This window comes from Oncorhynchus mykiss, chromosome 24 (assembly GCF_057628025.1).
Source record: "Oncorhynchus mykiss isolate SJ-2025 chromosome 24, ASM5762802v1, whole genome shotgun sequence".
In the NCBI taxonomy this organism is placed as follows: domain Eukaryota; kingdom Metazoa; phylum Chordata; class Actinopteri; order Salmoniformes; family Salmonidae; genus Oncorhynchus; species Oncorhynchus mykiss.
Window position 1 is genome coordinate 14,591,332 of NC_143045.1, and position 18,990 is coordinate 14,610,321.

At 39.4% G+C, this 18,990-nt stretch overlaps 2 protein-coding genes across 2 annotated transcripts; both read right to left on the reverse strand.

Moving 5' to 3' along the window:
* Positions 1–639: 639 nt before the first annotated feature.
* Positions 640–1,560, reverse strand: LOC110503334 (olfactory receptor 11A1-like). The gene has a single exon (XM_021581700.3). It carries the CDS (start codon positions 1,558–1,560, stop codon positions 640–642), a length of 921 nt encoding a protein of 306 aa, XP_021437375.3.
* Positions 1,561–16,871: 15,311 nt separating this feature from the next.
* LOC110503337 (olfactory receptor 11A1-like) lies at positions 16,872–17,904 on the reverse strand. The gene has a single exon (XM_021581703.3). The coding sequence runs from the start codon at positions 17,899–17,901 to the stop codon at positions 16,951–16,953; it is 951 nt and encodes a 316-aa protein (XP_021437378.3). The 5' UTR covers positions 17,902–17,904; the 3' UTR covers positions 16,872–16,950.
* Between the last annotated feature and the right edge of the window lie 1,086 nt (positions 17,905–18,990).

Genomic DNA, 18,990 nt, shown 5'->3' on the forward strand with positions numbered 1-18,990 from the left:
GATGTGTACTGTATTCTGTACTATCTACTGTATCTCAGTCTATGCCGCTCTGACATTGCTTGTCCATATATTTATATATTCTTAATTCCAGTACTTTACTTACATTTGTGTGTATTAGGCATTAGTTGTGAAATTGTTAGATGTTACTTGTTAGATATTGCTGCACTGCCGGAACTAGAAGCACAAGCATTTCACTACACCCGCAATAACATCTGATAAACACGTGTATGTGACAAATCAAATGTGAGTTGATTTGATAAACATTCACCATTGGCACTATATGTTGAGTTTTTGACGAGCAAGTAGCAACTCATTTTATTCTATTCACTCAGTCTATTTATTAACAAATCCAAACATCTGCCAGCAGAAAATTATTTTTCGCCCTAATATTGAAAAATGTAGAAAACCAGAAACGTTTTAAAACAGAGGCTTGGGGGTCACCTTATTTAATTGGTTCATTATAAAATATCAGATACCTAAAATGAAAACACTCTAGGTTAAAATAAATCATAAAATATACAATTTCTTAAATCATTTTGCCAAATATACAATGTATTTGTACAGTCTAGGGAAGCAAAAAGAAGCAGCAACACACAATTAATTATTACCAAAAAAATAACAATCAGATTATGTTTTAGGTCAAAGCCTCAATACCTTTTTACAAGCCTGCCTGATTTTAGCCATCCTAATGCCATACATAATAGGATTGAAAAGTGGTGGACATATTAGAAAATAAACTAATAAAATAGTGCGAAGTATAGGTGGAAGATGTGCAGTATCATATCTGCCTTGTAGAATCACAAATAAGCAGCCAGAGGAGAAGTTCAGCAAAGAGGCTATATGTGGCATACAGGTGTTAAATGCTTTCTGTTTCGTCTCTTTAGAAGACTTTAAACAAATTTGTAGAATTCTTACATATGAGTATATGGTAGGAAATATAGTACAAGAAAAAGAAAGCACAGTGCAAACAAGACCCCATATGTTATTCAGCGTAGTATTTGAACAGGCAAGCTTGACGACTGAGTAGTTGTCACAATACAGTCTGTCTAGAATGTTACCACAAAATTGCAGTCGCAAACTCAGGGAGATAACGATGGCATTGAGGAAAAAAGAATACAACCAGGACAGTAGAATTAAGCCAAAAACTATTTTAGGTGTCATAATATTGTTATACTGTAGAGGATAACAAATACAAATGTACCTGTCATATGACATAACTGATAAATTATTAAATTCTGTTATAGCATATGTGTACAACACATAAATCTGGAGATAACAATAAAGAAGGGAAATATCATGTGTGTCAGACAGCAAGTAAAACATGAGAGCAGGAAACAAAGCAGTGCTCCCATACAACTGATTAACAAACAAAGCACATAGAAACAGATACATGGGTTCATGAAGGCTTCTTTCAATGCAGATAACTCCAATAAGTAAAGCATTGGCAAGAATGATGACAAAATATAAAACAGTTACTACAGCAAAGTAGAAATACTTCATTTGTCCGATATCACCGTATGCAGCAAGCCTAAAGAACTTAAAGTGAGTAGAGTTTTCCATGGTCCTGGTAGATGGTAAAGATGTGCTGTCAAATTTAGATGAAGAGTAGATAATCCTCTATAGTACTGTAGCTTAAATATAAATTGAAACAATGAAATCACAAGGACCAGACAACCTAAATGGAACATTCATTGACCTGTTCTTCTTACTGTGATAGATTTTCCCACATCTATACTCACCAATATAGATGCTTTTTCATTCTCCTGATAACATAATTCATAGCCTAAATCAAACAATATTATACTTTGTATCTTGCACTCGTATTACTTATTACATTAAAATGCTAAATAAATTGATTACATCTAAAGTATGCCAAGTCCTAAATTTATACCGACCATTTCTAATCCATGTTGAACTGCTTAAACTCAGCTCCTCACTTGATTATTATACTTGTGGGGGGAAAAAAGTGTGTCATGGTGTGATATGCAAATAAGCACCAATACCTGGGGAAAATTGGATCTTTTCAGAGTCAAGGAAACCATATTGAGAAAAACAGATACAATTTTGAAACACTGGCATTCCAAGGGGTTCAAATCCTTTCTTAAATTCTATAGAAATACAACAATTCATAGAGAATAGTATATTAAACAGGGCATGTCTAGCTGGTATAGAGTCAATTTGCGGGGGGACCGATTAGTCGAGGTAATTGAGGTAAAATGTACATGTAGGTAGAGTTACATTGACTATGCATAGATAATAAACAGAGTAGCAGCAGCGTAAAAGAGGGGTCTGGGTAGCCCTTTGATAAGCTGTTCAGGAGTATTATGGCTTGGGGGAAGAAGCAGTGAAGAAGCCTTTTGGACCTAGACTTGGCGCTCCACTACCGATTGCCATGCGGTAGCAGAGAGAACAGTCTATGACTAGGGTGGCTGGAGTCTTTGACAATTTTTAGGCCTTCCTCTGACACCGCCTGGTATAGAGGTCCTCGATGGCAGGAAGCTTGGCCCAAGTGATGTACTGGGCCGTACACACTATCTGTTAGGGTGGTATAAAAATAGGAGTGGGTCTAGGGTTTCTGGGATAATGGTGTTGTTGTGAGGCATGACCAGCCTTTCAAAGCATTTCCTGGCTACAGACATGAGTACTACAGGTCGGTAGTCATTTAGGCAGGTTAGCTTAGTGTTCTTTTGCACAGGGACTATGGTGGTCTGCTTGAGACATGTTGGTATTACAGACTCAGACAGGGAGGTTGAAAATGTCAGTGTAGACACTTGCCAGTTGGTCAGCGCATGCTCAGAGTACACGTCCTGGTAATTCATCTGGCCCTACTGCCCTGTGAATGTGGACCTGTTTAAAGGTCTTACTCACATCGGCTGTGTAGAGCATGATCACACAGTCGTCCAGAAGAGCGGATGCTCTCATTTATGTTTCAGTGCTACTTGCCTCAAAGCGAGCATAGAAGTAATTTAGCTGGTCTGGTAGGCTTGTGTCACAGCGCTCCAGGACAAGTTGTCTACAGAAATAAAGGAACTTAAAATCAAGAAATTCAACCAAGACAAAAAAGACAACGCCGATGGTAAAGTCTACTTCTGGAGAAACCCTGACAAAAAAGGTCCTGCTCCCCCTCTCCGTGACAGCAGGAGGGATGACGCTTACTTCGATCCACCCTTGTCTGATCAACGCTCCACAACCAGCACCTCATCGGCTTCCAGTGGTAGTTTTTTATTCAACGAGAGACTGGACAGAAGGAAAGGCGGAAGTGGCCGCAGGCACACACATCGACAAGATGCCGCACCCGACGGGGTAAGAAGAAACGTCTATCAGAGGCAGAGGAGACCGTTCACACAGTCCCTGAACTCACAGGACTGAGTGTCTTTAATTTATCAAGCAAGATATTGAGCCCTGCCCATGTCTCTTTGCTTAATAAAGGGTTATCTTTTGTGCCTACAACCCAGTGCAATGTTTTTGATGTTAAGGTAGACATGTTTAAGTTTTTTTGAAATATCAGTTTAAGGGAATACTTTAGCTCCCCTAATTCTGACACTTCTATTGAACCAGTAGGTTGCTCTCCTGCACATACTCCGACTCCTTTTAGAAGCAAGAGTTATTTTATACATCCAGCCAATCGCAATCACTCTATCGAGACATATTGCAGACTTGTGGAAAATTATGTTGGACATCTCCTTAAGAATAAACAGGGGTCCAAATCTTTCCATAATTTACCTAAGGATGAAAAACAAGCTTTGCTTGATTTACAATTCGATACGTCAGTCCTTATTTGTCCTGCTGATAAGGGTGGGTCGGTTGTACTCATGGATAGGACAGTTATGTGCATGAGTGTCATAGACAGCTGCTTATACAAGAAACTCAGAAGTGACCACACTTCCCAATTTCAGAATACTATCTTTACTGTCCTAGATGGGTATTTAAGTTCTGGTCAGATTAACCAAAAAAGAACATGAATTTTTGGCTATTCAACACCCTAAAATTGCCACTTTCTATAACTTTGCCAAAATTACACAAGAATGTTACACAACCTCCAGGGCGCCCTATTGTAGCGGGCATTGATGCAGTAACGGCCCCTCTATATACTTTTGTTGACTTTTTTATTAGACCACTCGCAGAACAGCTCCCCTCCTTTGTAAAGGACACCAGCAGTATGATCTCTATCATTGAATCTCTTGATCCTCTCCCTGAGAATACCTTGTTAGTTACTTTTGATGTTGAGTCGTTATACACAAATATTCCACACGAGGGCGGTATTGAAGCTATGGAACATTTGTTTCTGCAACGTGACCCTAATGAACAGTGGCTGAAATATTACTCACGCATAACTATTTCATGTTTCTAAATGATTTCTTTATTCAGACGAAAGGTACTGCTTATGGGATCCCCCATGGATCCTAACTATGCTAATTTGTATGTGGATTACAGTCTATTTTCAATCCTCTCAAAAATGTTTTCTTGCCTCACATTATTTGGAAACAGTATATTGATGATATTTTTGTTCTATGGAGGGGTGATGCAAAACAGCTCCAGGCATTCCATGCTTTTCTTAACTCCTGTTCGGATCATTTGAGATTTACTATGCAATCTGACACATGTCAAATCAGTTTTCTTGATCTTCTGATCTTGTGTGAAGATAATGTTCTATACACTGATCTTTACAAGAAGCCTACTGATCGTGACAGTTTGTTGAGGGCTGATAGTTGTCACCCACTTCCCTTGAAAAATTGTTTGCCCTACAGCCAATTCTGTCGAATCAAAAGAATTTGCAAAAAACAATCAGATTTCCACAGAAATATGGCTGAGACGCAAAGAAAGTTCAAGGAGAGGGGCTACAAGAATGATCAGATTAATATTGCCATTGAGAAAATTCAAAACAAAACGAGACATGACCTTTTTCAAGGTCAGTCTCGCAAAAAGACGCATTCTTGTGTTCTAACTACCCGCTATTCAAAGTGCTCTGAACAAATTAAGGGAATTGTTCACAAACATTGGCACATCCTAAAATCCCATGATAGTCTCGGTAATGTGTTTTCGGACCTTCCCTTGGTCGTATTCTCGCGGGGCAGAAATCTCAGAGACCAATTGGTACACTCTGATTTACCACCCCAAGATATTCCTGAACAACGTCTATTTGCGCCCCTACTGGATGGGAATTACATATGTAATGGCTGTGCTCAATGCAATGGCACTTATAAATGTAGATCTGTCAAACACCCACAAACAGGGAAATCGATCCCAATCAAAGGGGTTATTACGTGCTCCACTAAGGCAGTTATTTATCTCATAACTTGTCCTTGTGGTAAAAATTATGTAGGTAAAACAAAGCGCGAATTAAAAGTACTTATCTCAGAGCATCGTAGCACCATTAGGTGTAAAAACTTTACTTATCCAGTTGCGGCCCACTTCTTGGAGGCAGGCCACTCGATTTTGTCTCTGCGTTATATTGGCATCGAACATGTCACCCTCCCTAGGAGAGGGGTGACCTTGATAATTTATTGTTAAAACGAGAGGCTGCCTGGATCTTTAACTTAAAGACCCTTGCGCCCTTCGGTCTCAACGTAGACTTTGATCTGAAGCCATTCTTGTGATTATTGTGACTTTGCCATTGTAATTGTTTGTAAGCTTGTGTAGTCAAATTAATCTATGATTGTATGCTATCCATTTGTTGTTTGTATGCTGTTATTTGTATGACATTTTAATATTTGGTAATTACACTTTTGCATCTGAGCTCCTAGAGTGTGCGGCTCTCTTTTATTTTCAAGGCTCGTGTCACTGGGTAGCTCTCGGCTGTGCTTCCCTTTGTAGTCTGTAATAGTTTGCAAGCCCTGCCACATCCGACGAAAGTCAGAGTCAGCATAGTACGATTCGATCTTGCATTGCCGCTTTGCCTGTTTGATGGTTCGTCGGAGGGCATAGCGGGATTTCTTATAAGCTTCTGGGTTAGAGTCCCGCTCCTTGAAAGCTGCCGCTCTACCCTTTAGCTCAGTGCGGATGTTGCCTGTAATCCATGGCTTCTGGTTGGGGTATGTACGTACAAACACTGCGGGGACAACGTCATCGATGCATTCATTGACGTAGCCAGTGACGGATGTGGTGTACTCCTCAATGCCATCGGAAGAATCCCGGAACATATAGTCTCTGCTAGCAAAATTGTCCTGTAGCTTAGCATCTGTTTCATCTGAATTTTTTTTTATTTTTTATTGACCGAGTCACTGGTGCTTCCTGCTTTAATTTTTGCTTGTAAGCAGGAATCAGGAGGATATAATTATGGTCAGATTTGTCAAATGGAGGGTGAGGGAGAGCTTTATACATGTCTCTGTGTGGAGCAAAGGTGGTCTAGAGGTTTTTTTCCCTGTGTTTGCACACTTAACATGCTGGTAGAGATTTGGTAAAACAGATTTCCCTGCATTAACCTGCTGAGTGTAGGGGGCAGTGTTTTGATGTTTGGATAAAAAACATACCCAAATTAAACTGCCTATTTCTCAGGCCCAGAATCTAGAATATGTATATAATTGTTAGATTAGCAAATAAAACACTCTAAAGTTTCCAAAACTGTCAAAATATTGTCTGTGAGTATAACAGAACTGATATTGCAGGCGAAAACCTGCGGAAAATCCAACCCGGAAGTGCTGTTTTTCCTGAAAGCTCTCTGTTCCATTGCCTGCCTTCGCTCCATTTAAAGAGATATCAACCAACCAGATTCATTTTCCTATGGGTTCCACATGTTGTGAACAGTCTTTAGACATAGTTTCAGGCTTTTATTTTGAAAAAATGAGCGAGAAAGATCACATCGCGTCATTGGATGGCTGGGTGCCAGCAGCGTTTTGAATGCGCAACAGCTTGGAGCAGACATTTTCTCTCTCTCTCCTATTGAAGAAGCTACAGTCCGGGTGAAATATTATCGATTATGTATTGTAAAAACAACCTAAGGATTGATTATAAAAAACATTTGACATGTTTCTACGAACTTTACAGATACTATTTGGAATTTTCGTCTGCCCCGTCGTGACCACTCGAGCGTGTGGATTTCTGAACAAAAACATCCGAAGATCATCAAAGGTAAGTGATTCATGTTATTGCTTTTCTGACTTTCGTGACCAATCTACTTGGCTGCTAGCTGTTTGTAATGTTTTGTCTGCTGAGAGAGATGTCTTTACATAAACACTTGGTATGCTTTCGCCAAAAAGCTTTTTTGAAATCTGACACACCAGGTGGATTAACAAGCTAAACTGCGTAACTGTGTTTTGCTATATTGCACTTGTGATTTTATGAAAATTAAATATTTTTAGTTTTTGGCGCTCTGCAATTCAGCGGATGTTGACGAAAATGATCCTGCTAACGGGATGGGTGCATCAAGAAGTTAAAGTCCCCAGCCACTAGAAGTGGCAGCATCGGTCTGTGGCTGTATGTAGACAGCTACGAAAAATAGAAATGAAAACTCTCTAGGTAGATAGTCTGGTCTACAGCTTATCATGAGATGTTCTACCTCAGGCAAACAAAACCTTGATACTTCCTTAGATATTGTGCACCAGCTGTTGTTTACAAATATACAGTGCCTTGCGAAAGTATTCGGCCCCCTTGAACTTTGCAACCTTTTGCCACATTTCAGGCTTCAAACATAAAGATATAAAACTGTATTTTTTTGTGAAGAATCAACAACAAGTGGGACACAATCATGAAGTGGAACGACATTTTTGGGATATTTCAAACTTTTTTAACAAATCAAAAACTGAAAAATTGGGCGTGCAAAATTATTCAGCCCCCTTAAGTTAATACTTTGTAGCGCCACCTTTTGCTGCGATTACAGCTGTAAGTCGCTTGGGGTATGTCTCTATCAGTTTTGCACATAGAGACTGACATTTTTTCCCATTCCTCCTTGCAAAACAGCTCGAGCTCAGTGAGGTTGGATGAAGAGCATTTGTGAACAGCAGTTTTCAGTTCTTTCCACAGATTCTCGATTGGATTCAGGTCTGGACTTTGACTTGGCCATTCTAACACCTGGATATGTTTATTTTTGAACCATTCCATTGTAGATTTTGCTTTATGTTTTGGATCATTGTCTTGTTGGAAGACAAATCTCCGTCCCAGTCTCAGGTCTTTTGCAGACTCCATCAGGTTTTCTTCCAGAATGGTCCTGTATTTGGCTCCATCCATCTTCCCATCAATTTTAACCATCTTCCCTGTCCCTGCTGAAGAAAAGCAGGCCCAAACCATGATGCTGCCACCACCATGTTTGACAGTGGGGATGGTGTGTTCAGCTGTGTTGCTTTTACGCCAAACATAACGTTTTGCATTGTTGCCAAAAAGTTCAATTTTGGTTTCATCTGACCAGAGCACCTTCTTCCACATGTTTGGTGTGTCTCCCAGGTGGCTTGTGGCAAACTTTAAACTACACTTTTTATGGATATCTTTAAGAAATGGCTTTCTTCTTGCCACTCTTCCATAAAGGCCAGATTTGTGCAATATACGACTGATTGTTGTCCTATGGACAGAGTCTCCCACCTCAGCTGTAGATCTCTGCAGTTCATCCAGAGTGATCATGGGCCTCTTGGCTGCATCTCTGATCAGTCTTCTCCTTGTATGAGCTGAAAGTTTAGAGGGACGGCCAGGTCTTGGTAGATTTGCAGTGGTCTGATACTCCTTCCATTTCAATATTATCGCTTGCACAGTGCTCCTTGGGATGTTTAAAGCTTGGGAAATCTTTTTGTATCCAAATCCGGCTTTAAACTTCTTCACAACAGTATCTCGGACCTGCCTGGTGTGTTCCTTGTTCTTCATGATGCTCTCTGCGCTTTTAACAGACCTCTGAGACTATCACAGTGCAGGTGCATTTATACGGAGACTTGATTACACACAGGTGGATTGTATTTATCATCATTAGTCATTTAGGTCAACATTGGATCATTCAGAGATCCTCACTGAACTTCTGGAGAGAGTTTGCTGCACTGAAAGTAAAGGGGCTGAATAATTTTGCACGCCCAATTTTTCAGTTTTTGATTTGTTAAAAAAGTTTGAAATATCCAATAAATGTTGTTCCACTTCATGATTGTGTCCCACTTGTTGTTGATTCTTCACAAAAAAATACAGTTTTATATCTTTATGTTTGAAGCCTGAAATGTGGCAAAAGGTCGCAAAGTTCAAGGGGAACGAATACTTTCACAAGGCACTGTACATAGACCGCCACCCCTTGTCTTACTAGAGGCTGCTGTTCTATCCTGCCGATACAGTGTAAAACCCACCAGTTGTATGTTCTTCATGTCGTCGTTCAGCCACGACTCGGTGAAACATAAGATATTACAGCTTTTAATGTCCTGTTGTTAGTTTAATCTTGCTCATAGGGCACCAATTATATTTTTCAATGATTGCACGTTGTCCAATAGGATGAATGATAGTAGGGGTTTATTCGCTCGCCTACAAATTCTCAAAAGGCAACCCGACCGCCGCCCCCTTTTTCTCAGAAAGCAAATGACGGGGATTTGGGCCTGTTCCCGGGAAAGCAGTATATCCTTCACGTGGGACTCGTTAAAGGAAAAAGTTTCTTCCAACTCGTGGTGAGTAATCATTGTTCTGATGTCCAGATGTTATTTTCGGTCATTAGAGCCAATAGCAGGAACGGTATATACAAAATAAGTTTTAAAAAAAGTTCAAAACAACGCAAGAAAAAACTAACAAAATATCACAGTTGGTTAGGAGCACTTAAAATGTCAGCCATCCTCTCCCCTGCCATTCTTCTCCGGCATCTCTTCTTCTTATTGGTGTCCTTTAGTTGTGGTTTCTTTGCAGCAACTCAACAATGAAGGCCTGATTCTCGCAGTCTCCTCTGAACAGTTGATGTTGAAATGTGTCTGTTACTTGAACGCTGTGAAGCATTTATTTGGGCTGCAATTTCTGAGGCTGGTAAATCTAATGAACTTATCTTCTGCAGTAGCGGTAACTCTTGGTCTTCCTTTCCAGTGGCGGTCCTCATGAGAGCCAGTTTCATTATAGCGCTTGATAGTTTTTTCCACAGCACTTGAATAAACTTTCAAAGTTCTTGAAATGTTTCGGATTGACTGACCTTCATATCTTAAACTAATGATGGACTGTCGTTTCTCCACTTATTTGAGCTGTTCTTGCCATAATATGGACTTGGTCTTTAATCAAATAGGGTAATCTTCTGTATACCACCCCTAGCTTGTCACAACTGATTGGTTCAAACGCATTAAGAAGGAAAGACATTTCACAAATTAACTTTTAACAAGGCACACCTGTTAATTGAGATACATTCCAGGTGACTACCTCATGAATCTGGTTGAGAGAATGCCAAGTGTGTGCAAAGCTGTTTTCAAAGAAAAGGGTGGCTACTTAGAAGAATCTCAAATATAAAACATATTCTGATTTGTTTAACACTTTTTTGGGATACTACATGATTCCATATGTATTATTTCATAGTTTTGATGTCTTCACAATTATTCTACAATGTAGAAAATAGTACAAATAAAGAAAAACCCTGGAATTAATAGGTGTGTCCAAACTTTTGACTGGAACTGTATTTTTAAGAATTAAGCTTTATCAGACCGGCCCAGTAATTAGGGCAAATACCAGGTGGGTCATTCCTTTAGCTCAGCGCCCAGTCTAAAAAGTTTGCAAGCGTAGAGCTAGACATAGGACTTGGGTGGCCAAAAGTCACTAGAGTAGTAACTGGGTGGGACTTCATATGGTTTAAGGAAGGATCACATAATTCCATAAAGGGCACAATGAGGGATCAGCTAATTAATTATACTTGTGAGCAAACATTCCATAACTGCTGGTGTCAGTAAATCGCCAACATTGATTCAAACAACACTCTCTAGGTTGCAGTATGCACCCTTCCAGTATGTTTAAAAACTCATAGAAGTAGTAGAAGAAAATGGACTACTTCAAAATGGAGATGGCCTCAATGGAACTTCCAGTGATCTTACAGACTCCATATAGAGACCCACAGTGGAGGTGTCATGATACCCATAAAATCAAGCCGTCAAACAGAGAAATGGTTTCAATTGTTTCAAAAAATCCTATGGAACCATTTCCCTATTTGACTGCCAGGTTTCATGGGTATTATGTGGTACTCTATTGGGACAGACTGAGGTGTCTTTAGATTAAGTGAAGCTGAGTGGGGAATTGGACTGATCTTCCTTATTGTGCATGAAGCTCTTTCAAAAATGCATTGAAATTATTTTCATTGGCAAGAAAAAATGCAACTGTTTGATCAAGAAAATGGATTCATCCTTAACATTTTACAGGAAATTATTTGTGTTTTTCACTTGTAATTCACATTTCTTCAGAATATCTGCTAGATCCGTCATGTCTAGAAGAATACTTTCTTGCCCATTTGTGGAAACAGAACTTATTGTATCCTTTTATCCTTTTACAAAGGAGAAGAGATTAGGTTGATGATCAAAACAAATGTATAAGCATTCAGTTCTGGCAGATGATCCTGTCAGACCTGGGATTCAAACCATCAACCCTGCCCTGCTGCTGTAATATCTAAAGTCATAATTGGTACCAGTTTAGGTTCAGATGTTCGATGAGGAAAATCAAGAGAGTTAGGAAAGATTCTTGTTCTTATAATTTTTGTAACACATGTCCTGATCTCCTTGGTCCTAATACCATATATGATAGGGTGTACCAGTGGTGGGAAAAGAATGAACTGTACTGATATTAATACATTAACCTCCTTGATAACTGTGCTGTGCCTGTTGTAAATAACAGAAAAAAGGATGGCTTGCAGAGAAGTTGATGAATATGATCAAGTGGGAAGTACACATATTAAAAGCCTTCGTTCGTGACTCCTTTGAGGCTTTCAAGCAAACAATATCTTTACATATGAGAGCACAACTAACACCAAAGGTAAAATTACTAGACTTGATATGATACATATACCATACAGGTTGCTCATTGCACTTTCAAAACACGAGAGTTTAACAACTGCTTAGTCATCGCAAAAAAGCTGCTGTTCCTGCACAAAGGGAGCCTTGAAGCGATACACATTTGAAAATATTTATGGGAAAAAAGTATACCAAGGCTAACAACATATTCACTTTAGAAGGAGTCATAATGTTCTGATATTGAAATGGCTTAAAAATGGAGAATAACTGCTAGAATAACGTAAGCAAACGTTACATATATATTGCAGAAATATTTTTGTGCGGTGGGCCAAGAGACCAGGGCCAAGAGAACAGAAGAGGCATAACGGGTTGGGGTGTAGGGTCGTCCCAAGGATCCCACTTAGCATATAATGGAAGACAAAACCAATGGAAAATGAAAAATGGATCGGTGACGTCGACCGCTGTTCGAACAAGGAGAGGGGCCGACTTCGGAGGAAGTTAATCAGTTAATCTGACTACTCTCTCATCATTGAGTTAATTTACTTATTTCAGCTATTTGAGTTTGGGTTTTCAGTATAGTTGTCTGTTTTAATCGTACTCCTGAATCACTATGATAAGTATAATAGTTTTTCTTGAGTGTATTTTTTTACTTTGAAGTGCAAAATGTAGGAATACAAGTGAAATCAGTCATTGACATAGACAAGGTGGCATAGAATGAAGATCGGAATGTTGTGAGTTCACATCCCAGGTGAGGACATGTTTGAATAATACTTACTGTATAAATGAACATGCACAATGTAATCATGTATGTCAAATATGTGAGTTGAAAACAGTGTATGGTAAAAGCACTGTCTATGGGGGGGAAGTTCCTAACATTGTCAAAAGACAAATGGCTGTGACTGGACCAGTGGTTTGACTTGATGGGCTTGGCAACAGTAACAAGTGATGTGTAATGAAACTAGGATATACATGCCCTGGGTAAACATGGATAACGTTTCTTTGCTACCATCACGTGACGTCCTCGGGAAAAATGGGAACGAGACAAAACATCCAGAGGAACCATGACACAATGTCCTAAAAACGTTGTTTGAACTGTGACTATCGGACCAAGGCCTTCAGAGGGAACAAAAATATTTCAATAGCCTACGTTGAATCAAACTTAAAAAATCTAGAAATTAACAGACAACATAACATCACTTAATGGGCTGAAATCTGAAGGGAATGGCCAGCAGAGATAGGTGGGATGGGATGAGAGAAACCGAGAGTTGGAATCTGGAACTGGAGATGAGTGAGAGTGAAGTTGCTGAGTGAGTGATAAAGTGACGGTAAAAATATAAACCTAAATAAAGACACTAAAAAGGAAGGTTGTTGGTTGGGAGCGAAGGGTGCTGGACCGGTGGCCGTGAGGTTGCTGGTTCAGTTCCCCGAGTTGGCTGGCAGGGGGATTTGTCGATGTGCCCCTGAGCTGGACGCTTGACCCTGCTCACTCTGGATGGGAGCATCTGCTAGATGACTAAAATGTAATGCAAATGTTGAGCAGCTTCACTGCAGGTGGATTGTATATTTTAAAAGTCAATAAAAATACAGAAAATGAAAACACCTGCTGCTGCAGCAGCCGTCGCCAGTGTCACACTACTACAACACACACTAGCAACTAGCGTGGTGAGATTACAGCTTGCTCTTGCCACTGATTCTTTGCTCTTGCACTCTCAGTAGTGATGTGCCTAGACACGTCACTTGTTTCTTTCTAAATGGTTCCACCCATTGCAGGTCAAAATGATTTTGGTTCATTCCACAATCCTGCTCTAATACAGTTGAATGGCAGGGAAAGGTGATACCAAGTCAGTTGCACAACTTTCCACCTTACCGGCTTTAATCAGCGACCTTTCGGTTACCGGCCCAATGCTCTTAACCTCTAGGCTACTTGCCACCCAGCTTCTGAAGACCTAGGCAATGGCTGGCTGAGCCAGCTCGATTTTTTTTACAGAGACAAACAAAGAAAAATCCTGATTGGATATTTTCACTTCACTATTAACCCTGTTCTTTCCAAACTGAACTAAACTTCACTATTAACCCTGCTCTTTCCAAACTGAACTAAACAAACTGAAGAGATGCAATCAAAAAGATCATTAAAATTATCGAAAAAATGAAATCTAAATTTAAACAAAATCTAAGTAATCGGGGAAGCCCCCGGGATAAAGCGGGAACTAAAACCTCCAGGTGACGATGACACAACGTCCTGACCACTTCAGGCAACCATTTGTTGATGTTCAGGGAACGTCCCAATGACACATTTTTGCCAGCAGGATATCATTTTTAAGCCCAATTCTGAAAACTGTAGAAAACCAGAACTTTCCTAGAAGAGAGCCTTGAAGAACACCATACTTAATTGGTGAATTATAAAGATCAGATACCTAATATGACATAAAACATTCTCAGTGACAATATATGACAAACTTTATGATTTTTGTTATTATCTTTTGGCCACATATTTGTATAGTCAATTATAGCAACTTAAGAAAAACATAATTCAATATTACAAAAATAAACAATCATGTTATGTTTTGGGGTTAAGGCCTCGCACCTGCCTGATATTAACCATCCTAATGCCATACATAAAAGGATTGAAAAGTGGTGGACATACCAGAAAATAAACGAATAAAGTAGTGTGAAGTATAGCTGGAAGATCTGTAGTTTCATATCTGCTTTGTAGAATCACAAATAACCAGCCAAATAAGAAGTTTGGCATATGTGGTGTACAGGTGTTAAATGCTTTCTGTTTCGTCTCTTTAGAAGACTTAACATATTTAGAGGAAATAGATAAAGAAGGCACAGTTACAAGAACCCATATTACATTTTTGTGTAATATTTGAACAGGCAAGTAGTTGTCACAATACACTCTGTCTATAACATTACCACAAAATTGCAGTCGCAATCTCAGGGAGATAATGATGGCGTTGATGAAAAAAGAAAACACCAAGGACAGGCCATATCAATGGACGGTTTCCTGGACCCAGATTAAGTATAGTCCTGGACTAAAATACCCTTTCATATGAGAATCTGTCCATTATTCTTGTTTCCAACCACTGGCAGGTATCTTGGTATTGTTGAGGGACTACCTTGTTAGCTTCAGTCTGAATGAGGGAGGCAACACAACAGTCTGAGGAGATGTCATCGTTGGTAGCCTGGCCCCAGATGTATTTGTGCTATCATTCATGTCTGTATCCTTCATGTATGGAATGACAAGGGGTGGAATGTTAGCACAAACAGACCGGAACCCAGGCTATATACGTATTAGGGCACTATAGTTTTTCCTGACCATATGATCTAACCAGGGAAAACAGGGAATAACGCAGGATCCTGAGTCCTAGCTATAGACTAAAACCTAGGCCCAGAGCCTTTCCTGCTTAGGTAACAATTAGGACCGTTGTTGACACTCTGGGCTTCCCTAGGCCTACAGTACACTTTCAGAGCCTATCTACCCAGAGGCGATGACAGAAGCTGTGTGTCCCAAATGGCACTCTATTCCCTATATAGTGCACTATCTTTGACCAGAGGCCTCTGATCAATATAGGGAATAGGGAATATATAGAGAGAATAGAGTACAATTTGGGATGCAATCAAGACCAGCTGTTCCTCTCCTGGAGCCCCTCAGGTCTCTACAAGTTAATAGCTGCATTAATTGGTTCCTAGGGAACAAGGCAATATAGTGGACTAATGACCTGGCACCTAATGACTCGATAAACATGTTTATTATGCTCTTGTTATTGGCTTCTGCTGTCCCCATGGTAAAGTATGAATGGAGTAAAACAAATTACTGGTGTTTCACACATAATTTTCATTGACAGAACTCCAAAACTTTTGACAGCTTTTTACAGGATGGATAGAGTACATGACAAATGTGTTTCATACATGCAATCCATCATCATTACCCTTGCTGTTTTCTTTTATTCTGTGGGTCAAACATATTTTACAGTAACCCTGGAAAAACAAGATGGATATGTGGTTGTCCCACCTAGCTATCTTAAGGTGAATGCACTAACTGTAAGTTGCTATGGACACAAGCGTCTGCTAAATGACATATGTAAATCTGGTCCTCCAATTTATAAATAAAACAAAATACAGTATATACAGTATATTTATCATTATGAATGAATTATCTGGATGTTGTGAGGACAGAATAAGCTATCAAAATTAGGCAACATGTTACTCTTGTGTCCCAGGTAGTTGCCTTTCTGGTATGAAGAATACCAAAGCTAGTCATCTGTCAGATAGCTGGCACACATATATCATGTTACATTGAACAGTTGGCCCTCAGAAAACATGACATGCATCCAGATCTCAGGCAGAATACAGTTGGTTTTCATGCTACAGTATTTCCCTTAATTTCTCTCTCAAAATGTCAAACAATCCCCAAGCTTGTATGTACTGTACAGGGCCTATTTTCTGTTAGGATGGATGTAATGGTGCCAGGTGGGCAAAAAGGTGGGTTTACCTTTTCCACATTTACTGTACATCAGTTTATCCGCTGTTACATACTTAGATACAGCTGTCAACATAAGTAAGAATTCAAAGTAATGAACTTCTGTTTTTTTTTGGTATGTAATAATATTCATGTATTACATTTTTTAGGTGCTTTTCATAATACAAGAATAATCTCAAAGTGCATCAAATAAAATTTAAACAAAAAAGCGTACAAAATATATATATAGAACCAAACCTTGAAAGCAACCATCAAAATCTAGAAGGAAGGGAAGGCTCGTAGAGATGAGTCATAAGGCCTACTTTGAAGGCCCCAACAGTCTGAGCAGCCTTGCGATTGTCAGGAAGGGAGTCCCAAAGGCATGGTGCTTGGGAGCAAAAGAAACGGCCCTCTGTTGTGGGTATCAAGGTCCTGGTGGCATGGAGCTGTTTGGCGTGGCTTTAACTTAATGGAGGTTCATAGGGGGACAGTAGGCCTGACAGGCAGACGAGTCCGATTCCATTTATTTATAAAGTGAATAAAAGGTCAATGACAATATTTCACAAATTAGCAAATGTTTTACATGTCTGATTTTCACCATCCTCACCCCCATTCATTATGGTAACGTTTAGCTTATGTTTTAGGGTACAGACCTACAGGTAGTATGTATTTACAAGCCTGTCTGATTTTAGTCATCCTAACTCCATACACAACAGGATTAAAAAGTGGCTGGCACATCAGAAAGTACACTGATAAAATAGTGTGAAGTACAGTTGGAACATTTCTCATAGGCCTATCAAATCTACTCTGGAGCAGATTTAAGAAACAGCCGAAAGAGAAGTTGAGCAGCGAGGCCAGATGAGGAGTACAGGTGCTGAAAGCTTTCTGTCTGGTCTCAATGGAAGATTTCAAACAAATTGTCAGAATCTTAATATAAGAAAACAAAATAGTAATTAAAGGGATGGCGACAGACAAAACAACACCGTAGAGTCCATAGATGTTATTAACTGTTGTGTCTGAAGTTGAACAAGCAAGTTTCACTACCAGGTAGTTGTCACAGTACACTTTGTCTATAACGTTCCCACACAATTTCAAACGAATAGTTAAAAAAAGTGTTATGATGAATTTTACAAAAGAGTACAACCATATTACACAAACTAAAATACACACCCTGTTGGGTGTCATGACAACATTATACTGTAGTGGATAACATATAGCAAGGTACCTGTCATAGGACATGACTGCTAAATTGCTGAATTCAATAGATCCATATGTGTACATGCAAAAGATCTGTAGGTAACAGTACACAGTGGAAACTGAATGGGCATCTGAAACCAAATGAATCATAAGAGCAGGAAACAAAGCAGTGCTCCCATACAACTCATTCACAAACAAACTGCACAGAAACAGATACATGGGTTCATGAAGGCTTCTCTCCATACATATAACCATGATAAGCACAATGTTCGCAAAGACTATGGAGATGTATAACACAGTTAATATAATCAAATAGAAGTACTTGAAGTGTCCACTGTCACTATATCCAGCTAGCATAAATGACGTGAATTGTGTTGAGTTTTCCATTTTCCTAATAGTACATTGAAATATTTGTAGATATATTTGGCTCACAAGACAAGGGTAGCAGTGTCTATCAGGTGAAACTATCAATCTCTTATTGATGTCTCATAAATCCTTAATTCTTAGATTTGCCATCGATGACCAAAACTCTTTGCATGATTGCCACGGTGTTCCTCTTCAAAGTGTTATATCCCATAGGCATTCCCATGGAAAAACATTGTTACCTGTGGCTGCAATGGACATTGAGTAGTCTATACAGCAAACTTCATTCATCCCTAGTGTAGTTCAATAATATCAATATATTGAATAACAAATACAATTGAATCAATGTCTCAGCTTACCAGCCTTTACTTTACTGTTACACTGACAAACACTCCAATCATAGTGTGTGAATCAAACAGGAGGCAAGTCGTGCAGAACCCCCTTGCATAAGTCATATATACATCTCCCCACCAGAGACCATGGATCAATCCCTGTGTCCACCTATCTCACTCTTTCTCCCACTTGCCTGTATCCCCCTCTGATGTCCTTACTGTTTGAATTATAAAAAGTTTTTAAAAAATATCTAAAACAACAAAACAGGATTTAAGTCTAAAAAAGGATATAAGTCCGGATCACCTGGTATCTTTCTCCAGACTGCCGTGGTGTAGACATAGGCATACTGCACGTTGTGTGTCAGTGGGCTATTCCACATAAACTACTGTCACATCACTGACCTTTTATACCTTTTAAACAAAGAAAAAAACAGTGTACAGCAGTTTGTTTACTCAAACTCTAATGACACCCAGAATAAAATTGTCATGGTGTGGCTCAGCCTCCTGTGGGTGGTTAGGCTAGTGCTCAGGCAATAAGTGCATAAGTGGCTGCTAAATGTTCTCTCTGCCGACATGACAAAAAATGTAAAGAATTTTAGAAAATTTGCTTCAAAACTGCAATATTTTCTCTAGGCCCCATGACAAAATGTGTAGAATTGCAGAATATTACATTTAAAGCTGAGCATTTTTCTCTCCAACATCAAATCCCCCCAAAAAGGCTAGTGTCCGCCCTGGATTGGTGGCACGCATCCCCATTTTCATTAGATCTGTTCATGTTCAA